At 46.0% G+C, this 22,177-nt stretch overlaps 1 protein-coding gene across 6 annotated transcripts; it reads left to right on the top strand.

Moving 5' to 3' along the window:
- Nucleotides 1–1,331: 1,331 nt before the first annotated feature.
- On the top strand, nt 1,332–20,705 carry LOC144113175 (protein regulator of cytokinesis 1-like). 6 transcript variants are annotated; one of them, XM_077646118.1, is made up of 10 exons: nt 1,332–1,768; nt 3,312–3,462; nt 3,555–3,780; nt 9,280–9,509; nt 10,912–11,061; nt 14,171–14,616; nt 16,155–16,305; nt 16,398–16,623; nt 20,289–20,440; nt 20,533–20,705. In XM_077646118.1, the coding sequence occupies exons 3-6, from the start codon at nt 3,564–3,566 to the stop codon at nt 14,180–14,182; spliced, it is 609 nt and encodes a 202-aa protein (XP_077502244.1). In that variant the 5' UTR covers nt 1,332–1,768; nt 3,312–3,462; nt 3,555–3,563; the 3' UTR covers nt 14,183–14,616; nt 16,155–16,305; nt 16,398–16,623; nt 20,289–20,440; nt 20,533–20,705. The 6 variants fall into 6 exon arrangements, with proteins under 6 accessions (XP_077502244.1, XP_077502245.1, XP_077502241.1 ...); XM_077646119.1 differs by lacking the exon at nt 16,398–16,623; XM_077646115.1 differs by lacking the exons at nt 9,280–9,509; nt 10,912–11,061 and having other exon boundaries at nt 16,122–16,305; nt 20,503–20,705.
- The last annotated feature ends 1,472 nt before the right edge of the window (nt 20,706–22,177 follow it).

Below are 22,177 nucleotides of genomic sequence, written 5' to 3' on the forward strand. Positions count from 1 at the left end.
GAAGCGTTGAGCACGCGAGCTCGGTTCAGCCGCGTCCGTCGGCACCGAAGCGGCGTGCGGAAACGCCGAAGTCGACGTTAGGCTTAGGTCAGCCGGCTCGGCCGCTTCCGACGACACGGAACTCGAAGCCACTTGCAGCGTATCAAAAGTCGACATTTTCGACGGGCTTAGTCCAGGCATATCCACCGGCACTGCAGAGGCTTGCAGTAACATCGAAGTTGACGCCGATCGGCATTGTCCAGCCGCGTCCACTGGCAAAGCTGGCGTAAACGGGGTTTGTTCAGCCGCGTCCACCGGCAAAGCTGTTGTTGGCGAGCTCAGTCCAGCCGCATCCACCGAGGGCATCACCGAAGCTGCAGTTCTCGACGATGCAGCGCTCTTATTCCATGCGCGTCTCTTTTTGCTGACTGCTTTTCGCGTACTTGCTTTCAAGCGCGCATCTCGGGCCATCGTGACACACGGAACAAAGACACCAGGCAGGCAAATACACGCAAAAGCACGAAACTCGAGGCTAAAAGAAGCGATTCAATAGCCAAAATATATACAACAACGATAAAGAAAAAGGCAGAACGAAAAATACTAGGAAACAAAAGAGGAGCGGGAAAAATGACAGGCGTGCAGGCGAAAGCAGACGACGGGAAGGAGCCGAACAACGCGGCCGCGGGGGGCAAAGCATGCGTCATGGCCACTCAGAGGGCTGCGCCTCGAGGAGGCGCCCGTTTTACCCAATTGGCGGCTGTCTCGCGACTTTTTCCCGCCTTGCGAACGGGTGCTGATAGCTCCGCTGTGCGAGGGTCTACAGCTGGCCGAGAGGAGCCAAACTGGTGAGCGGGAAACCAGCTTTCAAACGAGACCAAGATGGCGCCGATCGGTTCGCGTCACGCGGAGCTACGGCAGCTTGAAAATGGGGCAAACCTTCGCGCTTGGCGTTCAATTTCGGCTCACCGACGTTTCTAAATTGCCGTTTTTTTCATACTTTGAGTTGGAATTCAGCTATAATATTTTGCAGAGGCATAGTTGGGACATTAAAGACTTCAATATCGCAATTTTTGAAAATTGCCATTTTTGACCGTTTTTCGCGATTTCAAGACCCGCGTCCCCCCTTAAGGTTCTCGCAATCATACCCTTCAGGCTGAGCTTTTTTCTTTTCATGGCTCGCTGTGTTGCATATGTGGACATTAACCCATTATCGCTATACCAGCAACTGCCATCTGTAAACACTTTATCTGAAGACAAGAACGGAAGTGAAAACCGAACTGCTAACGCACCTAATTCTCATCTCGCCTGACTACGCTAATCGACTGTCATTTTTTTTCTCTTACCCACTGCAGACGTCAAGATGATGAACGAACTGGGTGGCCTGGGCCACTTCTGCGGCTTAGAAGACCACATTCTACAGCTGGGAGTTTTGCCGCTCGTTGTGACGTCCTTTGCGGGAGACCGCGTCATTGCTGGCGTTTTTGCTGCCTGTGTTGCCTTCGACTCTTGCCCGCCGGCCGCCTCTGCCGCCCAGAAGATCCTCACCGGTTCTCACGCAATGGCGACTGTGCACAAAAGAGACTCCGTCGTCAACTTGGTCAACTGGTTCCGGTTGGTAGATGATGTCGTCCTCCACTGCAACCTCCGACTACAGACGTTACTGGAAGGTTGGGAAAGGCTTCGTGTCTTCAGCCTGCCGCAATTGAAGACGCTCATTGCAAGTGCCCCTGAAACTGGAATAGACAACTTGTTCATAGCCCCTGAGGCCTTGGTCTCCAGTTGTCCGCAAGTAAGCATCTACCGTTTCTGGCATGCTTGGGCATGGTGCGAAATCAGAACGTAAAAGGAAATCAGGTTTAGTCAGGATTGAGTTTTGGTTGCTGCTGAGAAGGTGGCGCTAGCTGCAGGGCCTTGTTAAGTGACGAGGATGCGGAGATATGGCACGACATGAAGAAAGGGGGCATTGCCGCGGTTCGTATACATAGCAGTTCCTCCGTTACATACTTTTGCAGTGTATTGAGTAGCTAGTTTGGTTTACTTCTTGTTAACGTAATGTACTAGTTGAAGTGACCATGCACAAACCAGAGTGTTGTTTTTTCTCCACTTGCTCTGAATCTAGGTGAACACCTATTTATTATCATTCTTTGTGACAGAAGTGGATGGCTCCCGTAAAATGACCGCTCAATAATTTAAGTGATAAAGGAGGCAGAAATAAACTTCAACAATCCTTCTCCACGCAGGCAGTCTAGTTTTGTTGAGAATCCTCTACACCATATCCTTATGCAGGGGTCAGCATGTAAAAATATACGCCACGAGAAAAACATTGAGTAGAGCATAACACTGTGCCCTTGGCGTTATCAAGAAAATGTGAGGCCATGTGAATGCGGCAATTGCTTCAGTACAGGGTTGTGTGCCACGTGGCGCGATTCGCACGAACTAAGGTCGCTCCTCAGATTTATGGACACTTAAATTTGTTTTCTGGGAAAATGAGACATCCCAGCAAAAATCGAGAAAAGTAGCTGATAATCCGCTTTCACTGGTTCTAATATACTTAGTTAGGATTTTGTGTAGACACAGCGCCGCTGATCAAGTGTTCAGGTGCTAAGCATTTGAGCAAAGACACCTCTGATCTGTTTGGTTTAAAATTGGTTTGGAGTGAATTTTGTGGACTCTACTTGATAAAATCAAGTTCTATTGGCTGACCTTAACATAAGTGATTGTGCTTTGTACAGCAAAGTCCATTTACCTGATTCGCAGAAATGCATTCCCTTTCTGCAGTCTGTTAGATTGCAGGACATGTCAGTTCCTCTTTGGCTGCCAAGCCCTTTATAAATTGGTTCTCATGTCCCAGCATGCCCAACGTTCTCGGACAGAAATTTTGAATATTGAAAAATTGTAAGATACTGTTCTAGAAATATTGAAGGTAATGGTTCATTTTTCTGATGTGTAACAATAGAACGTTAACATGTTTCCATCGATTGCATTGAGCAGTTAAGACTAGCATTGAAACAAAAGGGAACGCTTTTTTCTAAAGCAAAAGCGGTAATAGGAAAAAAAAAATTTAAGCCTGCCGATGTGTGGTCGGCGGATATATTCATTGTTATACTGAAATGTTATATGAAAAACGGTAATGAACTTTTTCTCGTTTTAAAATGACTGTGTCCAGAATTGTTGCGTATTCTAGTCGAACCTTGAGTTGGGACAGAGTGATTGTAAAAAAAGCAGGACAAATTATGTGTGAGTAAACACTGATAATGCTCATGATGGGTGCTGAGATGCTTCCATTTCTGTAATGCCAGCTGCTGCAACACTGTCGCCTACCACTGATGCAGTGAGAGTTCCTGCTATCCAAAGTGGGTGAGGAGCCACTGGTCCGCACGAGCGAGGAGAGCAAGGACCTGCTCATCGAAGCCGTGCGCTACCACCTGATGCCCGAGTGGCGCGCCGCCATGGCGGGGCCACGCACCTCCGCTAAGCAACTGGGTAATGAATTGCAATGATATTTTGCTGATAACAAGGTCACATTACAACGTGCTCACGTTTAGCACGTTTTCTTGCCATGGTGTTTCCTGCAGCTCCGCGAGATGTGGCCACCCATGCACGACCTTCTGGAGCCTTGTGCTCCACTGCTTAACATGGTGCTGACCAGACTTTCCTCTTTGCTGTCGTCGCCAAGCATATCCCTGGGCTTGAGTTTTGATAGCCTTCGTGGTGGGAAGACCACCGTGGAAGACCAGCGATGTAACGTCAAGCGTCATGGACTGCGCAAGCAAGCTATTCTCGAGTGTGCGACGGCTGGAGGTAAGCCAGCCTCCCACTGTTAGCCCTGCTGTTATAGCGTTGGCATTAAACAAAGTGCACAGTAAGGGGATAATTACTCTTAGCACTGCTTTTACGGTTTTTTGGCTAGGACAGTGTGGCAACATTGTAGTGGCAGGCGGGCGGATTTTTCAATCTGTCACTCCAGGAAGCTAAAAGAACATCTTGGCAAAAGTGGTCGTGACATGCACAGTCCATGGCCAGTGAAGAAAGTATCTAATCTTTCACATAACCAGTACAGTAAATTCTTGTTGATATGCTGAAAAAAAAAAATGCGAGAGAAAAACATATTATCCAGGAAAAAGTGTGATCCAAACTACCTGATTCTGAAAACTAACAATTGAATGGGGTGTGAAGACATATATTGTCAATTTGATTTCATAAGAATGTCGATTGGCATTCTTTGGCTTAAGATATTAACAGCTCCTTCTTTTAGTGCTCGCAGAATGTGGTCCGAATTTGCGTTATCCTTAACACAAGTAGGCTGCCGCGTTGGCTCAGTGGTTACGGCGCTCTGCTGCTGACCCAAAAGACGCGGGTTCGATCCCGGTCGCGGCGTGTGAATTTCGATGGAAGCGAAATTCTAGAGGCCTGTGTACTGTGCGATGTCATGCACATTAAAAGAACCCAGGTGGTCTAAATTACTGGAGCTCTTCACTACGGCATCCCGCATAGCCTGAGTCCCTTTGCGAGGTTAAACCCTCATAAACTAAAATCCTTAACACAAGTGAAGCATATCCGGTCAGTCGACAGCAATGGCGAGTCGGGATCTCTTGCTCGTAGATTTCAAATGCTTCACCCCTTTACTCCATTGCACAAAAGAGCTGCGCCAGCTGGCTATCGCAGTCTTTGTTCTAGGTGCTGTTACTATACCGTGTTACTACTGGACCTGCCATTATCCAAGCACTTGGTTGTAGCTCTCAGATAATTTGCCCCATTGCCTGTAGACGCTGCAAGGAAGCCATTGCATTTCTCTGTCGCATCTTCGCTGGAATGGCCCTCGCACATTTGCGCATATTTCCTTTTTTTTTAATTCTTTGATCCTCTGCACCTAGGCACATCTGGGGAGCTACCACACTTCTTCCCACTACACATGTATGCTGAAGCATGGGAAATGCTGAAGTATGGGAAATGCATTCATGAAAATGTTCATGGCCGAGAGGATTTATTAGCGGGGTCATGCCACTTGCAATGGCAGTTCAGGTGTGGGCCAGTATGTGAGACAGATATTGCGCCATTGCCTTTCCCCAAAAACCAATTTTTTCCTCAGCCATGACGTGAGGGAAGGCATGAAGGAGGAGTTGAAAGTAGGGAAAGGGAAACGGACCATGATCGGGGCCTCCAGGTTACTTTAGTAAGGAGCTCAGCTGCTGTCCGAGGATGCAGGTTCACTACCTGCCGCGGCGATCGTATTTGTGTACAGGCGAAGTGCAGGGGGGGGGGGGGGGGGGGGGGGGGGGGCGTCTGTGCGGTGTAGAGAGTCAAAAAAGAAAATGAAAATTAGTTTTGAGGAAACGAAATGACGCAGTATCGAAGCCAACCGCGGCGGGCGTTTTTATGGAGACGAAAGGCTAAGGTGCCCGTGCGCTGTGCGATGTCAGTGCACGTTAAAGATCCCCAGGCGGTCAAAATTATTGCAGAGCCCTCCTCTACGGCACCTCTTTCTCCTTTTCTTCTTTCACTCCCTCTATCCTTTCCCTTATGGCGCGGTTCAGGTGTCCAAGGATATATGAGGCATACATTGCGCCAATTCTTTTCCTCAACAATCAACCAACCAGCAATATTTTAAGCAAAATTTGCATTTACATACTTCTTTGCTGGTTTGTTACGGGTCAAAGAGATCATATCGAATGATAGGACATTCTTGATTATCGAAAACAACGTTTGCTTTTTCCATATTTTTTGGCGATAAGTTGTAGTTCTGCAGTCGGTAGCTCTCCGCCCCATGATACTTAGAGCGCCCATGGTGGTACAGGTGGTCTCGAGGAAGCTCCATGCAAATTCTCATAGCCAGGGCGCAAGCTTTTCCTCTAGTTAATAGTAAGAAGCTCTATGCTTCCTTGGGACAGAAACGAACGCTTATAGAGTGCAATGGCTCGATCCCGCAAAGCCGCTCTCAGGTACATAGAGAGTAGCCTTAAGTGGTGAATGCTAGGTCGTAGGATGTTTACAGAGAGGCGCAAAATCCTTCGATGCAAAAAGTAGCCAGATCTTCTGGAGGATTATTTTTGTTTTACTTTATTTACAGTGCTTTTATGTAGAGCAAACAAGTTGGTTTTGTTAATTTAATATAAGATACAAAAACTTGACAAAACGTATCTCGAGTTATTAACACAATTTGCTGTATATTTACTCTTTGTTCAATCATCAAGCTCCCACTAAGTGATGCCATACCCGCTGCCGCTACTGTATGGTGACGCCATCAGTGCCATGAATTTGTTTTTGCGAGCTAATTAAGATATTAAAAACCGCAGTATACGCGGTACGACCGATGCTAATAGCATCACTATAACTCATACTATGCAACCAATAGGCAAAGCAATGCCCTGAAAATGTGTTTCGGGACCCCTTTTAACCGTTGCACCACTGTGCCAGGAGTGGTATGCGGACTCCCAGGGATCTTTGAATGTACGGTTGAAAATGACCGAATGCACATGTGTTAACTCATTAACATTCTCGCAATCATACCCTTCAGGCTGAGCTCAAGTGCCTCCTCCAGTTTTTTTTTTCTGTAACAAGGGAAGTCCACTTACTACCATCCTCCGATATGGCAAACTCAATCCGCGCAACCGTGAGGTTCATTATAAGCAGGCTCGACGGTATTTCCAATTCCTTGCCTTTGCTATGTGAGCATATCTTATGTTATTAATTTGTTCAGTGCAGTAGTAGTTTTTTGCAGAATAGTAATCGCACTACATTTGCAGCTCACAAATATATTTTGCTGCTAGAAGTTTTAATTTCGAAAAATCAAGTGTTCATATCGCCTGTGTTTATGGGATTATTTCCCCTCAGTTTAAAACCACCAAAGTTTCTGTCTGTTTCAATCAAATGAAAATTGACTATTTCGCGGAAACTTTCTCTCGATTATATTCTTTGACAACCCCTATTATTGATAGCTGCTTTTAATCATGAATATTTAAATTGTTTATACTGTGTTGCATTTTTGTTTACAGTACCAATTATAATGATTATTTTAGTTTAGCTTTTTGGTCTTGTCCTGATAATCGGTTAAGTTGCTTTGCTTGAATCACATGTACTTTCTCTTTATGTGTATAAACTGTGTTAATGTATTTACAAGACTGTAAGTCAACACGAATGTAAGTCTACTCCCCCACATGGCAGTTCTGAAAAAAAAAAAGCAAACAAACTTTGAGTTCATTTACGCTTAGCGTTTGAGAATAGAATGCGATAGCACTATCCTGCAACCTCCATTCCATGTATAGGCAGCCACTATCGGCTGCCGTGCGCGGGCACATTCCAAAACGAAAATGTGTTAGCCACTGGACTACTCGTTCACACTTGTGAAATCTCTTAGCTAATGCTGCTGTCGTGATCGCTGCTGTGGTCCCACAGCGCGTCGTTCTAACATCATCGTGCAGCAAAATCCCGCACTTCGCAAACAGCCTCATCACATCATGTGGAACAGCTGAAAATTTTGCCTCGCTGCAGCTGCCACACCTGTGTTACCCGTTGTGAATGTCGAACTTGCTGCCCGGCGCACAGTTCGTTTCCTCGGCGTATAGAATGACAGCCGTCTCGAATGTAGCCGCGAACGAGCGCCGACGCTTACCGGACCGGGAGCACGAATAACAAAGCACTACATTAAAGACTTGTGAAACGTGGCTGGCAGTAGTCAAATTCGTCTGCGTCGAAGAGGAATTACGCGCGAGCGGCATCAGCTCTTCCGTCGGCTACCCCACTCCCTGGAGCCGCTGCGGTTCCGAGTGGCGGTGCCGTAGTGATGGGAACAGCGGCCCTTCCATCAACTATCGAAACTCCATTGAGCGCCGAGTGCGCGGCTGAAAGTACAAAAAAAAAACTAGGGCGATACGTTTTAAGAGTAGAACGCGAATGCGTTATCGGGCCGCCGCCGTTTATCAGCAGACGCAATCTGCGGCCACGTGTGGGGAGTGGGCTGGTGCCGGTTTGCTACTTATGGACAGCCACCATCGGCTGCCTTGGGCAGGGTGGGGTGGCCGGTTCTGTGTGTTGACAGAGCAGCTGCTCAAGGCATGGTCCAAGAGCGATGCGACGGAGCCACGCAGCAAAAATGTAACCAAACCACTCTGCAGCATGCCTGATATCTCTTTTGTCTCGCCTTTATTTATGGTGCAATGCTTTGGTTTCGATTTTAAGTCAACCACTTCACTTAAGCCACTTCAGATTTTCAAATTCTGAAAAATTGGTCAACTTACAGTCGTGTAAATGCAGTACTTCAGTGTAAGCCAGAGCTGTGGTTCAATGGTCATGATGCTCTGCTGCTGACTCGGAAGATACGGGTTTGATCCTGGCCACAACAGTCTCATTGCAGCCGTGATTGGAACCGCGGCCCTTCCATCAGCTATCGAAACTCCATTGAGCGTCGAGTGCGCGGCTGAAAGTACAAAAAAAAAAAACTTGGGCGATACGTTTTAAGAGTAGAACGCGAATGCGTTATCGGGCCGCCGCCGTTTATCAGCAGACGCAATCTGCGGCCACGTGTGGGGAGTGGGCTGGTGCCGGTTTGCTACTTATGGACAGCCACCATCGGCTGCCTTGGGCAGGGTGGGGTGGCCGGTTCTGTGTGTTGACAGAGCAGCTGCTCAAGGCATGGTCCAAGAGCGATGCGACGGAGCCACACAGCAAAAATGTAACCAAACCACACTGCAGCATGCCTAATATCTCTTTTGTCTCGCCTTTATTTATGGTGCAATGCTTTGGTTTCGATTTTAAGTCAACCACTTCACTTAAGCCACTTCAGATTTTCAAATTTTGAAAAATTGGTCAACTTACAGTAGTGAAATGCAGTACTTTAGAGTAAGCCAGAGCTGTGGTTCAGTGGTCATGATGCTCTGCTGCTGACTCGGAAGATAGGGGATTGATCCTGGCCACAACAGTCTCATTTTGATCGAGGCGAAATGCTAGAGGCCAGTGTGCTATGCGATGTCAGTGCACGTTATACAACCCCACGTGGTCAAAATTGCCCGGAGCTCTCCTCTACAGTGTCCCTCATAGCCCGAGTCTCTTTGGGACGTGTCCCCATAAAGGAAACCAATCCAAATTATTGTTGCTGCCGTGTTGCTGCTTGTTTATTTGTAGAGGGACCCTCATCTAATTCATACTACACCAAATTAGTGTCCTGATTCTGGGACGCTCGTCTGTGTACTGGCAATAATGTGTTCATCGCTCATGTACTCAATAATTTCTTATTTGACATTTGATTTGATTTGCTGCTCTTGCATGCATGCCACTCCTCATATGTGCTGCCTCCTGCCTTTTCAGACTTTTCAGACCGGAGGCTTGAAGAACTGGAGGAAGAGCTCAGAAGGCTGAAGGAGTTCCACGCCAAAAACAAGCCCATTTTGATGAAAGTCGAGCGGCGGGAAGCTCTCTGGGCTCGCTTCGTTGAGTTCGAGAAGCGCGCCGCCGACCCATTCTGCCTCAACAACTGTGGCGGCAGCCTTCTTCTTGAAATGAGGGAGAGAAAGAGGCTCGAGGCGGAGCTTCCTCGCGTGAGTTTTGCTTGTGGACCACCTCCTTCCTCCTCCTCCTCTTTTATACCTCTGTTTAGGTTTTACCAAATTTATGTTGGCAAACAAAATAAAGGACTGTATGGTTGGCTAAACTGCACTAGAAAAAGAATTCCACAATCCAAATTAAAGCGACAAGGCTGCCCTAAACTTCAAGGAGGCATAGTTTGTGAAAAGGGGCATGTACGCTCATACTCATTCTTAAGAATATCTGTTGCAACAAGGACAAAACATGGTGGAGTGAACGGTACACTGCTAAATATGCAATGCGTGCTGTGTTTAGTGTCAATTTTAGTCTCTGCCTTAAAAGGTGTGACTTCATTAATTTGACCACTGATAGACTAATATACTTCATGCATCTCGAATAGTTCGCTTCAACACCTCTATTGTAGCATTTCTCATATGGCATGCTATATTGTCACAATCTGACCCCTCTTTTCCCTGTTTGCTTGACTTGGCATAGAATTGGAAATTACATGCTTCATTCAGCTGATCGGTTGCAAATATGCGCAGTTATCACAGGATGTGAGTGGAGAGATTTGGTGCATTTTTTCAAGCAGCTGCGAGAATGTTTTTTTCAGTGGACCCCCTGAGCTGGTCACCAGTTACATGGTCAGTTTGGCGGAAGAAGTCGCTGCAATTTTTGCAGAGTTTACAAACGCACAAATGACAAAAACTACATTGGTGTGAAAAAGTGTTGTGTGGCGGCACCCAAGCAAGCTCTTCCCTCCTCCTTCAAGCAATTGCGGCGATGATAGCGCTTGGTTCCCAGGGCTGTACGCAAAGCCCTTCATGGATTTTGCAGCTTTCATGGCATTCGCTTTAAAATGTTTAGTTTTTTCTTCAGATTTTCAGACATTTTATTGGTAAACACCTACCGGATGGCCATAATCCTATAGCTGCAGGCTTTATTGCGCCGATAGTTTTATCGTTATGTATGGTTTATTTTTTCACGGCAGCAATGGAAGAATTGATAAATGTGAAGAATTTGTTCGTTACTAGCGATATATCTTTATACCAGTTATCGTTTGTCATGAGCTTGAGTATGTGCACTGTTGTTGCTGATGACAGTGTTGCTTTCTCGTTTCTTAGGCCACTCGAGCACAAAACAAGTGCGGAGTAACGAGCCTCTCTTTTATCTTTTCACGTGCACTACTTCCGTACCTTTCAGTGTTGCACCTTATATATGAAACGGAGTATAGTCCCCATACAACCCAGCTGACTTCATCGAAAAATTCTTGCCCGAGGTCGTGCATCTTCGAAGTTGCAACTTGTGGAAAATAGCGCATGTTTGATCAGCTGTTGAGCTTGTTTTTGGGCTGTTGCATTCAGTGCTGCTATTAGTGTCTTGGGTTTCTTGATTTTTTTTTTGTTTTTGTTCCAGCTTGAAGAAGAGATCAAGACACATATCAGCGGGCACACTGGTGTGGAGGACGAGCAGTTCTTCACTGAGTGGGCAGAGGACTTCCTGAAGCACCTCAGCTCACAGCACGAAGCCTTCAATCTCGAGAAGGACAGAGAACGGCAGGAGAGGGTGAGAACCCTGTTGAAAGACTAAAGGGTGCCATGTATTCTGGTGCAAATTAATACTCGGTGCCTGCCGAACAATTGCTCTAAATTACTTTCGCTTTCGCTTTGCATCGCAGGAAAGGAATTCCAGATCTTTGTAGCCACTGTTCGCCCTCACATTCACAGCGATGTTAGCATAGGTCTTCGGGGCACTGCCTCAGGCGACCCATGTGCACGTGTCACATGTCGCAACAGGTAGTGTTGCAGTGAATGTTCGACCTGGGATTAGTGTTTTAAAAGCAGCATTTACTGCTATAGAGTGTCTGCACTGCTTTTACGGTGGTTTGGCAACGTTGTAGTGGCAGGCGGGCGGATTTGTCAATCTGTCACTCCAGGAAGCTAAAAGAACATCTTGGCAAAAGTGGTCGTGACATGCACAGTCCTTGGCCAGTGAAGAAAGTAGATATCTAATCTTTCACATAACCAGTACAGTAAATTCTTGTTGATATAATGAAAAAAAAAATGCGAGAGAAAAACATATCTAGGAAAAAGTGTGATCCAAGCTACCTGATTCTGAAAACTAACGATTGAATGGGGTGTGAAGACATTTATTGTCAATTTGATTTCATAAGAATGTCGATTGGCATTTTTTGGGTTAAGATATTAACAGATCCTTCTTTTAGTGCTCGCAGAATGTGGTCCGAATTTGCGTTATCCTTAACACAAGTAGGCTGCCGCGTTGGCTCAGTGGTTACGGCGCTCTGCTGCTGACCCAAAAGACGCGGGTTCGATCCTGGTCGCGGCGTGTGAATTTCGATGGAAGTGAAATTCTAGAGGCCTGTGTACTGTGCGATGTCATGCACATTAAAAGACCCCAGATGGTCTAAATTACTGGAGCTCTTCACTACGGCATGTCTCATAGCTTGAGTCCTTTTGCGAGGTTAAACCCTCATAAACTAAAATCCTTAACACAAGTGAAGCATATCCGGTCAGTCGACAGCAATGGCGAGTCGGGATCTCTTGCTCGTAGATTTCAAATGCTTCACCCCTCTACTCCATTGCACAAAAGAGCTGCGCCAGCTGGCTATCGCAGTCTTTGTTCTAGGTGCTGTTACTATACTGCGTTACTACTGGACCCGCCGTTATCCAAGCACTTGGTTGTAGCTCTCAGATAATTTGCCCCATTGCCTGTAGACGCTGCAAGGAAGCCAATGCATTTCTTTGTCGCATCTTCGCTGGAATGGCCCTCGCACATTTGCGCATATTTCCTTTTTTTTAACTCTTTGATCCTCTGCACCTAGGCACATCTGGGGAGCTACCACACTTCTTCCCACTACACATGTATGCTGAAGCATGGGAAATGCTGAAGCATGCTGATGCATGGGAAATGCTGAAGTATGGGAAATGCATTCATGAAAATGTTTATGGCCGAGAGGATTTATTAGCGGGGTCATGCCACTTGCAATGGCAGTTCAGGTGTGGGCCGGTATGTGAGACAGATACTGCGCCATTGCCTTTCCCCAAAAACCAATTTTTTCCTCAGCCATGACGTGAGGGAAGGCATGAAGGAGGAGTTGAAAGTAGGGAAAGGGAAACAGACCATGATCGGGGCCTCCAGGTTACTTTAGTAAGGAGCTCAGCTGCTGTCCGAGGATGCAGGTTCACTACCTGCCGCGGCGATCGTATTTGTGTACAGGCGAAGTGCAAGGGGCGTCTCTGTTGTTTACAGAGTCAAAAAAGAAAATGAAAATTAGTTTTGAGGAAACGAAATGACGCAGTATCGAAGCCAACCGCGGCGGGCGTTTTTATGGAGACGAAAGGCTAAGGTGCCCGTGCGCTGTGCGATGTCAGTGCACGTTAAAGATCCCCAGGCGGTCAAAATTATTGCAGAGCCCTCCTCTACGGCACCTCTTTCTCCTTTTCTTCTTTCACTCCCTCTATCCCTTCCCTTATGGCGCGGTTCAGGTGTCCAAGGATATATGAGGCATACATTGCGCCAATTCTTTTCCTCAACAATCAACCAACCAGCAATATGTTAAGCAAAATTTGCATTTACATACTTTTTTGCTGGTTTGTTACGGGTCAAAGAGATCATATCGAATGATAGGACATTCTTGATTATCGAACAACGTTTGCTTTTTCAATATTTTTTGGCGATAAGTTGTAGTTCTGCAGTCGGTAGCTCTCCGCCCCATGATGCTTAGAGCGCCCATGGTGGTACAGGTGGTCTCGAGGAAGCTCCATGCAAATTCTCGTAGCCAGGGCGCAAGCTTTTCCTCTAGTTAATAGTAAGAAGCTCGATGCTTCCTTGGGACAGAAACGAACGCTTATAGAGTGCAATGGCTCGATCCCGCAAAGCCGCTCTCAGGTACATAGAGAGTAGCCTTAAGTGGTGAGTGCTAGGTCGTAGGATGTTTTCAGAGAGGCGCAAAATCTTTCGATGCTAAAAGTAGCCAGATCTTCTGGAGGATTATTTTTGATTTTCTTTATTTACAGTGCTTTTATGTAGAGCAAACAAGTTGGTTTTGTTAATTTAATATAAGATACAAAAACTTGACAAAACGTATCTCGAGTTAACACAATTTGCTGTATAGTTACTCTTTGTTCAATCATCCAGCTCCCACTAAGTGATGCCATACCCGCTGCTAAAACCGCTACTGTATGGTGACGCCATCAGCGCCATGAATTTGTTTTTGCGAGCTAATTAAGATATTAAAAACCGCTGTATACGCGGTACGACCTATGCTAATAGCATCACTATAACTCATACTATGCAACCAATAGGCAAAGCAATGCCGTGAAAATGTGTTTCGGGACCGCTTTAACCGTTGCACCATTGTGCCAGGAGTGGTGTGCGGACTCCCAGGGATCTTTGAATGTACAGTTGAAAATGACCAAATGCACATGTGTCGTTCTCGCAATCATACCCTTCAGGCTGCTCTTTTTTCTTTTCATGGCTCGCTGTGTTGCATATGTGGACATTAACCCATTATCGCTATACCAGCAACTGCCATCTGTAAACACTTTATCTGAAGACAAGAACGGAAGTGGAAACCGAACTGCTAGCGCACCTAATTCTCATCTCGCCTGACTACGCTAATCGACTGTCATTTTTTTTCTCTTACCCACTGCAGACGTCAAGATGATGCACGAACTGGGTGGCCTGGGCCACTTCTGCGGCTTAGAAGACCACATTCTACAGCTGGGAGTTTTGCCGCTCGTTGCGACGTCCTCTGCGGGAGACCGCGTCGTTGCTGGCGTTTTTGCTGCCTGTGTTGCCTTCGACTCTTGCCCGCCGGCCGCCTCTGCCGCCCAGAAGATCCTCACCGGTTCTCACGCAATGGCGACTGTGCACAAAAGAGACTACGTCGTCAACTTGGTCAACTGGTTCCGGTTGGTAGATGATGTCGTCCTCCACTGCAACCTCCGACTACAGACGTTACTGGAAGGTTGGGAAAGGCTTCGTGTCTTCAGCCTGCCGCAATTGAAGACGCTCATTGCAAGTGCCCCTGACACTGGAATAGACAACTTGTTCATAGCCCCTGAGGCCTTGCGTGCCTTGGTCTCCAGTTGTCCGCAAGTAAGCATCTACCGTTTCTGGCATGCTTGGGCATGGTGCGAAATCAGAACCGAAAAGGAAATCAGGTTTAGTCAGGATTGAGTTTTGGTTGCTGCTGAGAAGGTGGCGCTAGCTGCAGGGCCTTGTTAAGTGACGAGGATGCGGTGATATGGCACGACATGAAGAAAGGGGGCATTGCCGCTGTTCGTATACATAGCAGTTCCTCCGTTACATACTTTTGCAGTGTATTGATTAGCTAGTTTGGTTTACTTCTTGTTAACGTAATGTACTAGTTGAAGTGACCATGCACAAACCAGAGTGTTGATTTTTTTTCTCCACTTGCTCTGAATCTAGGTGAACACCCATTTATTATCATTCTTTGTGACAGAAGTGGATGGCTCCTGTAAAATGACCGCTCGATAATTTAAGTGATAAAGGAGGCAGAAATAAACTTCAACAATCCTTCTCCACGCAGGCAGTCTAGTTTTGTTGAGAATCCTCTACACCATATCCTTATGCAGGGGTCAGCATGTAAAAATATACGCCACGAGAAAAACATTGAGTAGAGCATAACACTGTGCCCTTGGCGTTATCAAGAAAATGTGAGGGCCATGTGGATGCTTCAGTACAGGGTTGTGTGCCGCGTGGCGCGATTCGCACGAACTAAGGTCGCTCCTCAGATTTATGGACACGTAAATTTGTTTTCTGGGAAAATGAGACATCCCAGCAAAAATCGAGAAAAGTAGCTGATAATCCGCTTTCACTGGTTCTAATATACTCAGTTAGGATTTTGTGTAGACACAGCGCCGCTGATCAAGCGTTCAGGTGCTAAGCATTTGAGCAAAGACACCTCTGATCTGTTTGGTTTAAAATTGGTTTGGAGTGAATTTTGTGGACTCTACTTGATAAAATCAAGTTCTATTGGCTGACCTTAACATAAGTGATTGTGCTTTGTACAGCAAAGTCCATTTACCTGATTCGCAGAAATGCATTCCCTTTCTGCAGTCTGTTAGATTGCAGGACATGTCAGTTCCTCTTTGGCTGCCAAGCCCTTTATAAATTGGTTCTCATGTCCCAGCATGCCCAACGTTCTCAGACAGAAATTTTGAATATTGAAAAATTGTAAGATACTGTTCTAGAAATATTGAAGGTAATGGTTCATTTTTCTGATGTGTAACAATAGAACGTTAACATGTTTCCATCGATTGCATTGAGCAGTTAAGACTAGCATTGAAACAAAAGGGAACGCTTTTTTCTAAAGCAAAAGCGGTAATAGGAAAAAAAAAATTTAAGCCTGCCGATGTGTGGTCGGCGGATATATTCATTGTTATACTGAAATGTTATATGAAAAACGGTAATGAACTTTTTCTCGTTTTAAAATGACTGTGTCCAGAATTGTTGCGTATTCTAGACGAACCTTGAGTTGGGACAGAGTGATTGTAAAAAAAGCAGGACAAATTATGTGTGAGTAAACACTGATAATGCTGATGATGGGTGCTGAGATGCTTCCATTTCTGTAATGCCAGCTGCTGCAACACTGTCGCCTACCACTGATGCAGTGAGAGTTCCTGCTATCCAAAGTGGGTGAGGAGCCACTGGTCCGCACGAGCGAGGAGAGCAAGGACCTGCTCATCGAAGCCGTGCGCTACCACCTGATGCCCGAGTGGCGCGCCGCCATGGCGGGGCCACGCACCTCCGCTAAGCAACTGGGTAATGAATTGCAATGATATTTTGCTGATAACAAGGTCACATTACAACGTGCTCACGTTTAGCACGTTTTCTTGCCATGGTGTTTCCTGCAGCTCCGCGAGATGTGGCCACCCATGCACGACCTTCTGGAGCATTGTGCTCCACTGCTTAACATGGTGCTGACCAGACTTTCCTCTTTGCTGTCGTCGCCAAGCATATCCCTGGGCTTGAGTTTTGATAGCCTTCGTGGTGGGAAGACCACCATGGAAGACCAGCGATGTAACGTCAAGCGTCATGGACTGCGCAAGCAAGCTATTCTCGAGTGTGCGACGGCTGGACGTAAGCCAGCCTCCCACTGTTAGCCCTGCTATTATAGCGTTGGCATTAAACAAAGTGCACAGTAAGGGGATAATTACTCTTAGCACTGCTTTTACGGTTTTTTGGCTAGGACAGTGTGGCAACATTGTAGTGGCAGGCGGGCGGATTTTTCAATCTGTCACTCCAGGAAGCTAAAAGAACATCTTGGCAAAAGTGGTCGTGACATGCACAGTCCATGGCCAGTGAAGAAAGTATCTAATCTTTCACATAACCAGTACAGTAAATTCTTGTTGATATGCTGAAAAAAAAATGCGAGAGAAAAACATATTATCCAGGAAAAAGTGTGATCCAAACTACCTGATTCTGAAAACTAACGATTGAATGGGGTGTGAAGACATTTATTGTCAATTTGATTTCATAAGAATGTCGATTGGCATTCTTTGGCTTAAGATATTAACAGCTCCTTCTTTTAGTGCTAGCAGAATGTGGTCCGAATTTGCGTTATCCTTAACACAAGTAGGCTGCCGCGTTGGCTCAGTGGTTACGGCGCTCTGCTGCTGACCCAAAAGACGCGGGTTCGATCCCGGTCGCGGCGTGTGAATTTCGATGGAAGCGAAATTCTAGAGGCCTGTGTACTGTGCGATGTCATGCACATTAAAAGAACCCAGGTGGTCTAAATTACTGGAGCTCTTCACTACGGCATCCCGCATAGCCTGAGTCCCTTTGCGAGGTTAAACCCTCATAAACTAAAATCCTTAACACAAGTGAAGCATATTCGGTCAGTCGACAGCAATGGCGAGTCGGGATCTCTTGCTCGTAGGTTTCAAATGCTTCACCCCTTTACTCCATTGCACAAAAGAGCTGCGCCAGCTGGCTATTGCAGTCTTTGTTCTAGGTGCTGTTACTATACTGCGTTACTACTGGACCTGCCCTTATCCAAGCACTTGGTTGTAGCTCTCAGATAATTTGCCCCATTGCCTGTAGACGCTGCAAGGAAGCCATTGCATTTCTCTGTCGCATCTTCGCTGGAATGGCCCTCGCACATTTGCGCATATTTCCTTTTTTTTAATTCTTTGATCCTCTGCACCTAGGCACATCTGGGGAGCTACCACACTTCTTCCGACTACACATGTATGCTGAAGCATGCTGATGCATGGGAAATGCTGAAGTATGGGAAATGCATTCATGAAAATGTTTATGGCCGAGAGGATTTATTAGCGGGGTCATGCCACTTGCAATGGCAGTTCAGGTGTGGGCCGGTATGTGAGACAGATACTGCGCCATTGCCTTTCCCCAAAAACCAATTTTTTCCTCAGCCATGACGTGAGGGAAGGCATGAAGGAGGAGTTGAAAGTAGGGAAAGGGAAACAGACCATGATCGGGGCCTCCAGGTTACTTTAGTAAGGAGCTCAGCTGCTGTCCGAGGATGCAGGTTCACTACCTGCCGCGGCGATCGTATTTGTGTACAGGCGAAGTGCAAGGGGCGTCTCTGTTGTTTACAGAGTCAAAAAAGAAAATGAAAATTAGTTTTGAGGAAACAAAATGACGCAGTATCGAAGTTGACCGCGGCGGGCGTTTTTATGGAGGCAAAAGGCTAAGGTGCCCGTGCGCTGTGCGATGTCAGTGCACGTTAAAGATCCCCAGGCGGTCGAAATTATTGCAGAGCCCTCCTCTACGGCACCTCTTTCTCCTTTTTTTCTTTCACTCCCTCTATCCCTTCCCTTATGGCGCGGTTCAGGTGTCCAAGGATATATGAGGCATACATTGCATTCTTTTCCTCAACAATCAACCAACCAGCAATATTTTAAGCAAAATTTGCATTTACATACTTTTTTGCTGGTTTGTTACGGGTCATAGAGATCATATCGAATGATAGGACATTCTTGATTATCGAAAACAACGTTTGCTTTTTCCATATTTTTTGGCGATAAGTTGTAGTTCTGCAGTCGGTAGCTCTCCACCCCATGTCTCGAGGAAGCTCCATGCAAATTCTCAAAGGCGGGGCAAGCTTTTCGTCTAGTTAATATTAAGAAACTCTGCTTCCTTGGGACAGAAACGAACGCTTATAGAGTGCAATGGCTCGATCCCGCAAAGCCGCTATCAGGTACATAGAGAGTAGACTTAAGTGGTAAGTGCTATGTCGCAGGATGTGTACAGAGAGGCGCAAAATCCTTCGATGCAAAAAGTAGCCAGATCTTCTGGAGGATTATTTTTGTTTTACTTTATTTACAGTGCTTTTATGTAGGGCAAACAAGTTGGTTTTGTTAATTTAATATAAGATACAAAATCTTGACAAAACGTATCTCGAGTTATTAACACAATTTGCTGTATATTTACTCTTTGTTCAATCATCAAGCTCCCACTAAGTGATGCCATACCTGCTGCTAAAACCGCTACTGTATGGTGATTCCATCAGCGCCACGAATTTTTTTTTGCGAGCTAATTAAGATATTAAAAACCGCAGTATACGTGGTACGACCGATGCTAATAGCATCACTTTAACTCATACTATTAAACCAATAGGCAAAGCAATGCCCTCAAAATGTGTTTCGGGACCCCTTTAACCGTTGCACCACTGTGCCAGGAGTGGTATGCGGACTCCCAGGGATCATTGAATGTACAGTTGAAAATGACCAAATGCACATGTGTTAACTCATTAACGTTCGCGCAATCATACCCTTCAGGCTGAACTCAAGTGCCTCCTCCTGTTTTTTTTTTTTGCTGTAACAAGGGAAGTCCACTTACTATCATCCTCCGATATGGCAAACTCAATCCGCGCAACCGTGAGGTTCATTATAAGCAGGCTCGACGGTATTTCCAATTCCTTGCCTTTGCTATGTGAGCATATCATATGTTATTAATTTGTTTCGGTGCAGTAGTAGTTTTTTGCAGAATAGTAATCGCACTACATTTGCAGCTCACAAATATATTTTGCTGCCTGAAGTTTTAATTTCGAAAAATCAAGTTTTTATATCGCCTGTGTTTACGGGATTATTTCCGCTCAGTTTAAAACTGCCAAAGTTTGTCTGTTTCAATCAAATGAAAATTGACTATTTCGCAGAAACTTTTTCTCGATTGTATTCTTTGACAACCCTTATTTATAGCTGCTTTTAATAATGAATATTTAGATCGTTTATACTGTGTTGCATTTTTATGTTTTCAGTACCATATATAATTATTGTTATTTATTTTTGCTTTTTTGTTTTTGTCCTGATAATCTATTAAGTTGCTTTGTTTGAATCGCATGCACTGTCTTTCTGTGTGTAAACTAAGACTTAAGACCGCCATTGGAACACGAAAGGGAACGCTTTTGTCCATAGCAAAAGCGGTAATCTAAAAAAAAAAGTTAAGACTGCCGATGGGTGGTCAGCAGATATTTTTATTGATGATACTTAAAGTTTATATGAAAAAATTACCTTTGTTTTAAAATGATTTTGTCCATAATTTTGGCGTATTCTAGTCAAACCTTGAGTTTTGAGAGAGTGATTGTGAAAAAAAGCAGGACAAGTTGCTTTCATAAACTTTTTCTCGTTTTAAAATGATTTTGTCCAGAAATTTTGCGTATGCTAGTCGAGCCTTGAATTTGGAGAAAGTGATTGTGAAAAAAAGCAGGGCAAGTTATGTGTGAGTCAACACTGATAATGCTGATGATGGGTGCTGAGATGTTTCCATTTCTGTAATGCCAGCTGCTGCAACGCTGTTGCCTACCACTGATGTGGCGAGAGTTCCTGCTATCCAAAGTGGGTGATGAGCCACTGGTTCGCACGAGCGAGGAGAGCAAGGAGCTGCTCATCGAAGCCATGCGCTACCAACTGACGCCCCTGCCTCCTCTTAGCGGGTGGGTAATGAATCGCACTGATATTCGAGAGCGAGGTCATTGTACAACCAGCTCTCGTTTAGCGTGTTTTCTCGCCATGATGTTTCCTGCAGCTCCGCAAGATGCAGACACCCATGCATGACCTTCTGGAGCCTTCTGATCCACTGCTTAACACGGTGCTGACCAGACGTTCCTCTTTGCTGACGTTGCCAAGCATATCTCTTGGCTGGTTGCTATCAACTACTCTTGTAAGAACAACCATTAATTAAAAACCCACCCAACAATATCTGGGCTTGAGTTTTGTTAGTCTTTGTGATGGGAATACCACCGTGGAAGACCAGCGGGAAACCAGCGATGTAATGCCAAGCGTCGTGGACAGCGCAGGCAAGCTATTCTCGAGTGTGCGACGTCTGGAGGTAAGCCAGTCTCCGAATGTTAGCCCTGCTATTATAGCGTTGGAATTAAATGAAAAGTACAGTTAGGGGGTAATTACTCTTAGCACAACCCGTGCTCAGCCCTTCAAATCGTTGGTCCACTCGGACTGGCCCTGCCGTCTTCTAGGCTTCCAGGTTAGCTGAGATGATAGACTGCCTGCTGTGGACAGGAAGTGGTTCCGGGTTCGATCTTCGTGACGGGACGAATTTTTCATCAACTACGAAGTGTTGGAAAAGGCTGTTTAGCTTCCCATTGTAGCCATATGGCTGCGCACGGGTGGATACTGGTTAGCTATTACTTAGGGATTGCCCTATACATTCAAATAATCTTTAATATTCGGGCTTGGCCAGTTCTTTCATTCGTTTTCTCTTGACTTGCACCCCTGGGAAGAACGACTGTCTCACTCAGCCACCTACGGGAGTAAAACAGTAAACCGGCGAGTTTAGCTAGTTGGGTGAATGGTCATGACTGCAACAACGCCTATGGGAACGGAGCTCTTGCCATTGGTAACCCAGTTTCTGCCCCTAAGTTGAGCGCCAGCGCTGGTTAGGGCAATCGCAGACTTTCCCACATCCTCCCCAAAGCCGGCTACAGAATTACGTCACTGTGACAAGGAGATATAGCTGCAGTGAAAAAGGACGGGCTCCTTTTGGAGCAACAGCTCCTCTCTCCGAGCGGATACTTTCGGGTCCTCAAGGTTTCACTTTGACCTTGAGCCAGGCCTCACACGCCCGACGTCATACCATAGGTCTGGCCACAGCTGGAGTCGAGCTGCGCTGCGCCGCGCCTCTCAAAGCTGCGCCGAGCCTTCGCCATGCCAGGTGGCATGACCACTTGATTGGCCATATATAGTGCACGCCTCACTGCGCTCTCGCTTCAGTCGGAGCCGTTCGGTCTCTACTCGGCGCAGTGATGGAGGCCGGTCTTTCGCTCGTCTCATTAGCGGTAACGGAGTTAAACCTCAACCATTTTCTTTCGCTTGCCTTTCAGGGGTGCTACGAGTTGCGTACAATGACGGGTTAACTAGATATCCAGGACCACAAGGTACACCAAACTGATTGTGATTAAGTGAGTGTTCAGAGCCAGCATAGCGAAGACTGCCATGAAGAGGGAGAGGTGGCACAGAGTACCTGCCAGTGCTCTGTGTACCAATGATAGCATACGTACTACCGACGTCATGCCTCTAAACTGAAGGAGCAAATGAGTTTACATGGGCGCGTTACAGGCGGTGTTGTACTCTGCTTGAACCTAATACTACGTTGAAGTTCTGTGTGGTTTAAGCCTTTTGTATCTCGTCATTTGCGCTTATTTCTGGAATGGAGC

Source organism: Amblyomma americanum, chromosome 1 (assembly GCF_052857255.1).
Source record: "Amblyomma americanum isolate KBUSLIRL-KWMA chromosome 1, ASM5285725v1, whole genome shotgun sequence".
Classification (NCBI taxonomy): Eukaryota; Metazoa; Arthropoda; class Arachnida; order Ixodida; family Ixodidae; genus Amblyomma; species Amblyomma americanum.